Source organism: Panthera onca, chromosome B3 (genome assembly GCF_046562875.1).
Source record: "Panthera onca isolate mPanOnc1 chromosome B3, mPanOnc1 haplotype 2, whole genome shotgun sequence".
NCBI classification, from domain to species: Eukaryota; Metazoa; Chordata; class Mammalia; order Carnivora; family Felidae; genus Panthera; species Panthera onca.
The window spans coordinates 62,767,550-62,775,390 of record NC_138344.1 but is presented as its reverse complement, the minus strand read 5'-3'; the positions used below and the strand labels follow the sequence as shown (position 1 = coordinate 62,775,390).

The 7,841-nt window shown below is 43.0% G+C and overlaps 1 protein-coding gene across 1 annotated transcript; it reads right to left on the bottom strand.

Moving 5' to 3' along the window:
* Window positions 1–2,234: 2,234 nt before the first annotated feature.
* SRP14 (signal recognition particle 14) lies at window positions 2,235–5,195 on the bottom strand. The gene is made up of 5 exons (XM_060618978.2): window positions 5,069–5,195; window positions 4,856–4,928; window positions 4,232–4,344; window positions 3,069–3,101; window positions 2,235–2,622 (listed from the first exon to the last, which is right to left on the bottom strand). Exons 1-5 carry the CDS (start codon window positions 5,090–5,092, stop codon window positions 2,533–2,535), a joined length of 333 nt encoding a protein of 110 aa, XP_060474961.1. The 5' UTR covers window positions 5,093–5,195; the 3' UTR covers window positions 2,235–2,532.
* Between the last annotated feature and the right edge of the window lie 2,646 nt (window positions 5,196–7,841).

The following is a 7,841-nucleotide window of genomic DNA, read 5'->3' as shown; positions in this document are numbered from 1 at the left end:
ATTCCATGCCTATGGATTGGAAGAACAAAGATGTCCACACTACCCAAAGCAATCTACAGATTCAATGCCATCTCTATCAAAATACCAACAGCATTTTCCACAGAACTGGAACAATCCTAAAATTGTATAGAACCACAAAAGACCCCATAATAGCCAAAGCAACTGTGAAAAATAAAAAAGTGGACATATCACAATCCCAGATCTCAAGATACACTTACAAAGGTGTAGTAATCATAACAGTACAGTGCAGATACAAAAATAGAGATCAATGGAATAAAATAGTCCAGAAATAAAACCATGCTTAATGCTTAGTCAATTTTTGACAAAGGAAGCAAGAATATGCAATGGGAAAAAGTGTCTTCAACAAATGGTGTTGAGAAAAGTAGACCACTCTCTTACATCCTACACAAAAATAAATTCAAAATGTATTAAAGACCTTAATTATGACACCTCAAACCATAAAAGTCCTAGATGAGACCACAACTAGTCATTTCTCTGGCATCGGCTGTAGCAACATTTTTCTAGATATGTCCCCCGAGGCAAGGGAAACAAAAGCAAAAATAAACTATTGAGACTACATCAAAATAAAAAGCTTCTGCATAGGTAAAAAAAATAACAAAACTAGAGGCACCTGGGTGGTTCAGTCAGTTAAGCATCCAACTTCGGTTCAGGTCATGATCTTGTGGTTTGTGAGTTCCAGCCTTGCATGGGGCTCTGTGCTGACAGCTCGGAGCCTGGAGCCTTCTTCGGATTCTGTGTCTCCGTCTCTCTCTTCCTCTCCCCTACCCCCCTGGCCCCCCACTCGCACTCTGTCTCTCCCTCCCTCAAAATAAATAAACATTAAAAAAAAATTTTTTTTAATTAACAAAACTAAGACAATCTACCGAACAGGATATTTGTAAATGACATATCCAATAAAGGGTTAGTATCCAAAATACATAAAGAACTTATATAACTCAACACCAAAACAAGAGCCCAATTAAAAATGGGCATAAGACATGAACAGACATTTCTCTAAAGAAGACATACAGATGGTCAACAGACGCATAAAAAATGCTCAACATCACTCATCATCAAAGAAATGCAAATGAAAATCACAATGAGATATACCACTTCCCACCTGTCAGAATGGCTAAAATCAAAAACACAAGAAACAAGTGTTGGCAAGGATGTGGAGTAAAAGGAACCCTCCTGCACTGTTGGTGGGAAGGCAAACTGGTACAGCCACTGTGGAAACCAGTATGGAGGTTACTCAAAAAACTAAAAAATAGAACTACCATATGATTCAGTAATTCCACTACTATTTACCCAAAGAACACAAAACACCAATTCAAAAAGATACATGCACCCCTAGGTTTACTGAAGCATTACTTAAAATAGCCAAATTATGGAAGTAGCCCAAGTGTCCGATGGATAGATGAATGGATAAAGCAGAGGTAGATACATACACAATGGAGTATTAGTTACAAAAAAGAGTGAAATCTTGCCATTTGCAACAACATGGTTGGATCTAGAGAGTATAATGCTAAGTGAAATCAGAGAAAGACCTATACCATATGATTTCAGGTGCAGAATTTAAGAAACACCACAAGCAAAAAAAAGGGACAAACCAAAAAACAGACTCTTAACTACAGAGAACAAACTGATAGGGGCAAGTTGGGGTCAGGGGAGGGGTGAAACAGGTGAAGGGGATTAAGACTTCACTTATCCTGATGAGCACTAAGTCATGTACAGAATTGCTGAATCACTATACTGTACACCTGAAACAACTGTAACACTTAACTATTCTGGAATTTTTACACAATTTTTCCTTTGGATGTAGGTAAACATTAAGAAATCTGATAAAGAGAGGTTGTCCAATAACCCATCATGCAACTTGCTCTCTTGAAAAAATTAAATATTCTTTTTCCCCTCCCCAGAAAATGTCCAAACCAAAGGGCTTCCAGAAATCCGATACCATTTTTAACTTGGAATCGTTATTCCTGCTATTCTGTAATATGTTTATCTTTAAGGCAATTAAGCAAAGTCTCATTTGGCTATGAGAACCCATTCAAATTTGCCAAAGGAACCATGATGTTAAATTACACGGCCCGTTGGGAAGACTACCCATGAGATAGCACAACTTTTTATAAAACTGTCAGGTTTTAATTCCAATAACCTAGAACACAGGTGAGTAATCATTGCCACAGACTATTAATAGGGGGTGGGAAAAGTAATAAGTAAGATATGGTCAGTGCGGATAAACAGAAGTTTAATGATCCATTGTTCTTCACATAGAGAGCTACAGAGACTTTATGACCCGGGGACATACAAGCATGCAACACGGACCAATTAGCCAATGCTAAAATACACTTGGCTTCTTACAACTACCCTGTAAACACTGCAGCCTTTCTTCCACCCAAAATGACCCTAATCTCCCAGGAAAAGTTACTACAGGGGAACCAGAAACCTAGCTCTGCGGCCCAAAGTAAAAACCAAAGGAAAACTAGTAGTTCGGCGGTTAGTTGGTGAAAGCAGGAAACCTGGTGCCCTTCACTGTGCTGCTTTGCTCTTCTTACTCTTGCTCTTTTTGTCCCTCTTCTTCAGCCCATCCATGTTAGCTCTCAGTAGGTTGGAGTAAGCCTAAAAGACACACAGCGCCCACTTAGTGGGAAGAGTTGCAAATTGGTGGAGCAGCTGCCTCATTTCCATAATGAATTCAGGGTAGTCAGTATCAGAAAGCCTACCTACTTGATAAAGCACCGACGACCACGGGACACGTGTATACTACGGAAAAATGGTGTGAGAGGAAAACACTCTCTCACGTGACAGCAGCTTCTGACATTTTTTAAGCCAAAAGGGAAAATTGCAGGCAACTTCTTGTTTAACTATACTACAGAGAACAAATCTGAAGCGGAAAGCAACATCTACCTTAAAAAACTAAAATGGAAGACAACATCGGTGTTGAAAGTAAAATTCAGAGCCTGGCGGTTTCACTCAACCTACTGACAAAACATTCTTAACCCACTGTTCAATTTGTGCTCACCCTTGCCCTGAGAAAGGGCATATAGGGTACACCAGAAACTCACCATCTGGAACTTGTTCACTTCTTTGGAGCTCACCTGGAAAGGGGAAGGGGGAAAAAAAAAAAAAGGTCCACCCTTATTACTCATATAAGAATCCTCTGTCTCACCCTAGGCAACAACTCTTGAAAACAACATAACATCTTAAAACAAAACCTCTTGAAAACAACGTAACATCGTAATCTCGAAAAAATCTCCTTCCAATTTTAGGGGTCCTAATACACCAATGGCTGTTTTCCTACTCTACTCTGCCAGAGGAAGAAGCGAAGGAGCTCTGTACTTTTTTCCACCTGAGAATTGTACCAAGATGAGAAAGAGGTAGAAGGAGGCTCCTAAGGAAGCTATGCTCCTCCCTCTGAAGTTTCTTACACACGTGGCACCGACTTTCTCCCTGGATTCTAGAGATGTCAGAGAACTTTGTTTTAATCTTTTGTGCAAATTACATTTAAACTACTTCCTCCCCACCTTATGTTAAACCTACTTCCATTAATTCAGGCCTATTTAAACAAAATGCAAGCCAACACAAGAGAAATTCTACTTCTGAAGATTCCTAAAGTTTTCGCGTTTCATGATACCCGAGTTTATTTTTTAAATCCACAAGTTTGCATTACTATAAAAGTCCTCTCAAGATAACTGACAAAGGGAAATTTATCAACCAGTTATGGTCTACATTCTCCTAAGGACCCTATACTGATGTAATTAAAGGGCACTGTGGTTCTGCCCCAGCAAAGGAAAGAATTCATTCAGAATCCAGGAAGTCTTGTTGCTACATATTTGCTATGTCAACCACAAACACAAGGGAATAATCAGCTTACAAGTAAAATCATCTGGTACCAAGAAACTGTTCATTGAAGGCCCAACACGGTAAGGGAATTAGGCATCAAATATTTATGCCAATTCCTCCTTACAATGCCACCATGAGTAAGGACCGATCTGCTAATTTTATTTCCACAAAAACTTCAGTAGAATAAGCGTTTGACTTTTTCAATTTAATTTTGCTCTTGAATTTCCTACTACTAAGATATTAAAAGAAGGCCCCGATCCCAAAACAGCGGGAGAGCTAAACCCTTACAAACCTTAAAAACAAAAACCTGCTTCAGCTATGCCCCATCCTCAGTGAGGTTCAAGTCTTCTAACTCCAAAATTGTAGTATCACGAATCCAACTCACCACGGTGCTGATCTTCTTTTTCCCATCAGTAGCTCTTAACAGACACTTGTTGTCGGAGGGCTCAAAGCCCTCCACAGAACCTTTCCTTGGAATGGGTTTCGTTCGACCGTCATCTGCATGAAAAATACATCCTGATGAACACAGCCACAGACGTTAACAGGCAGACAAAAAGTGAGTATGGAAGGCATAGGAAGACGATATGTAATTCACCTCCACTGCTCTAGTTCTGATAACTACATCATCCGCTATCACCAACAGCTTGGCCAAACCTTGGGAAACTACTTGCTACTCCCACGACGGGAACATAGTAACAGAAAAGCAGCTTAAATCTCACTAACGGCGGGGATTGGAATCCTTGACCAAAAAAAAAGCTCTATTTGGGGCACACTGTAACCAGAACCAGTTTGGGTGGCTAAGTGCCGGGGGTCGCACGCACCACAATCCCTAATGCTCCCGTCCCCCAGCCCTGAAAGTGCACACTACAGGAAAAGGAAGGTAGGGGACGGAGGGGATGCGCGGCAGACGGACTCCGCCCTCGGCTCCGGAAACTGGGAACACCTGGCACCCCCGCCGGGGCATCACTCCCAGCTTCTTTCTGGCCCTGCCGCGTGGACAGCTGCTTACACTTCTTCAAGGTGATGAACACGCTGCCCGACAACCGGCACTTCTGGAAGAGTCTGGTCAGCTCCGTCAGGAACTGGAACATAAGCCAGGCCCCGTTAAGCAGTCCCAAATCCTCTCCCCGTCAAGTCCTAGTCCCTCCCGCAGCAGGAGACAGAGGCCCCGAGCTAAGCCCCAAACTACATCCATCCCTCGGCCAGACAGCTGTGGCTTTACCTGCTCGCTCTCCAGCAGCACCATCCCGGCACCGCTAGCTCCCCTGCGTCAGCATAAGACCCAAGGAACTGGAGCCGGAAGTTTCACCCAGGCTGGGCGGGACTTCCGCTATTAGGTTTCAACTCTCTTCCACCAATCCCTGCCTCTGTCCTCGCCCCTCCCTCCGCCCGCGCCTGCGCTCTGGGACGCCCCGTCCTTCCCAGGAGAGGAACCACCCACGGGGCCCTGGAGCAGTCGGGGTTTTCAGAGACGGGGCGTTCTCGGTCCGGTCGTGGTGTGGATGTGAGGGAGCGTGGAAGAGGGATTTGATGGAAACGCGTAGTTTTGTATATTCAGTGTATGTTGAGCAAATTACATGACAGTTCAGTGCTTCAGTTCCCTCAGCCTGTAATAATGGTATCCAATTCACAGCATGGTTGTGAAGAGTAAATGACTTTATTGGAATTTACCTGAAATAGTGCCTGACACCCAGAAAGTGCCCGATAAGCATTAGCTGTTTTTTTATTGTTGTTTCCATTATCATTGTCATCATTATAATAAATTCCCACGGTGGTCCTCTGAATTCTCCCTCTACTCTGACCCCGCTGGGTGGCCCTAAAGGCTGACCCCAACTCTAGCATGAGGGACTGGAGCCCAGTCTTGGTTTTACCTCTGGATTCAGTCAGAAGACCTGCATATCAGGCCCCAGTTCTGCCAGGAGCCAATTTGAACCCTAGGCCCTCTGTGAAGTCAAGCATTTAATCATGCAAGGGGGTTTTACTGAGGGCCTCCTGCCTGTGTCAAACACTGTTGTAGGGGATGGGGATTCAGCAAGATAAACTAAGTTCCTGGTTTCCTGGAACTTGGGTTCAAAGAATAGGCAGGAAATAAGTAAGAATAGCTTCAGATGCTGAGTGCTGTAAAGACAACTCACTAGGGTGATACAAATGAGAATGAGGTTGGGGTCAGGGAAATCTCTTAGAGGAGAACTTTGACCTAAAAGCTAAAGGGAGCAGCCATTCAAAGATCTGGGGACAGAGTGTTTCAGATACAGGGAATGGCTAGAACAGAAGCCCCAACAGGGGAGCAAATTGCTCTATATGCACAAGGAGGAGTGAACGAATATGGAGAGGTTGGAGAGATTGCAGGTGACCAGCTCACATAGGGCCTATGGCCGTGTAATTTTGGATTTTGTTGCAAGCACAAAAAGAAGCTTCTTGGTTTAAAAAAAAAAAATGTTAATGTTTATTCATTTTTGAGAGAGAGACACAGTACAAGTGGGACAGAGGCAGAGAGAGAGGGAGACACAGAACCCAAAGCAGGCTTCAGGCTCCCCAGGCACTGCTTTAAAAACTTTTTTTTTAAGTTTATATATTTTGAGAGAGAGAGCAGGGGAGGAACAGAGAGAGGGAGAGAGAGAGAGGATCCCAAGCAGACTCTGTACTGGCAGCGTAGAGCCCGACATGGGGCTTGAACTCATGAACTGTGAGATCATGATCTGAGATGAAATCAAGAGTCAGATGCTTAACTGAGCCACCCAGGAGCCCCAAGAGAAGCTTCTTGTTAAGGAAGTTTTAAAGAGGACAGTGACAACTTAATTTACATTTTAAAAGATTCCCACCCCACCCCCTATCTGTGGTGTGGAGAATGCACTGTGGAAGGACAAGGCAGGAAATGGGGAGACCAATTAGAGGGTTGTATTAGCTTCCTATTGCTGCTGTAACAAATCACCACAAACTTAAACACCTAAAACAACACGATTTTGCTCTTTTATAGGTCTAGAGGTCAGGAATCTAAAATTAATGAGTCTGCAAGGTTGCGTTGCATCTGGAAGCTTCAGGGTAAAATCTGTTTCATTGTCCTACCAGAAGTCACCTTCATTTCTTGGCTTGTGGCCCCTTCCTTGCTTCATTACAACCTCTTACTTCCAGTACATCTCCTGATACTTACTCTGATCCTACTGCCTCTCCCTCTTATAGGGACCTTGTGATTACATTGGGCCTTTCTAATAATCTCCCCATCTCAAGATCCTTAATTTAATCACATCCATAAAGTCCTTTAAACATGTAAGGTGACATATTCACAGGTTCCCAGTATTGGGTCATAGACATCTTTGCTGAGTAGAAGTGGCTACCACAGAGGTTACTGCAGAAGTGCAGGTATTAGTACGTTTGCAATCAGATGAGGATATACTTTGAAGGTAGAGTCAACAGGATTCAGGCTCAATTAGATGTGAACATTGCAAGGAAAAAGAAATCAGGAATGAATCAAAGGTTTTTGACTGGAGCAACTGGATGGATGGTGGTGTCATTTACTAAGTAAGGTAGGAAAGACCAGGGAAGTAAAAAGTTTTGTAAGAAGATTAAGAGTTTTGTCTTGGTCATGTAATAACTGAGATTACATGTTCTTTTAGGGTTCCCAGACCCAATTCCAGTGCCAGCGGGGCAGTGGGGGGTTCCCACACACACAACACCAAGCAATTCTGACACTATCTACCCAAAGATAGGATCAGAATCCACAGGTGAAGGGTTCAGTCCTGTAAGACTGTACCCTGACCTCCCACTTCAAATGCTAGTCGCTAGCCCAAAGGATTCCAACAACCTCCACCTTAGATTCAATAAATTTGCTAGAGCAGCTCACAAAACTGAAGGAAACACTTAAATTTCTCAGTTTATTAAAGGATATGATAAATGTTAATAACAAGACACCCGTTTCACCTTTAGGACTCTGAGGTGTTTTCAGGAACCGTGGATGAAGACCAAATATATCTGAGAAATATATTCTGGTCACCTGA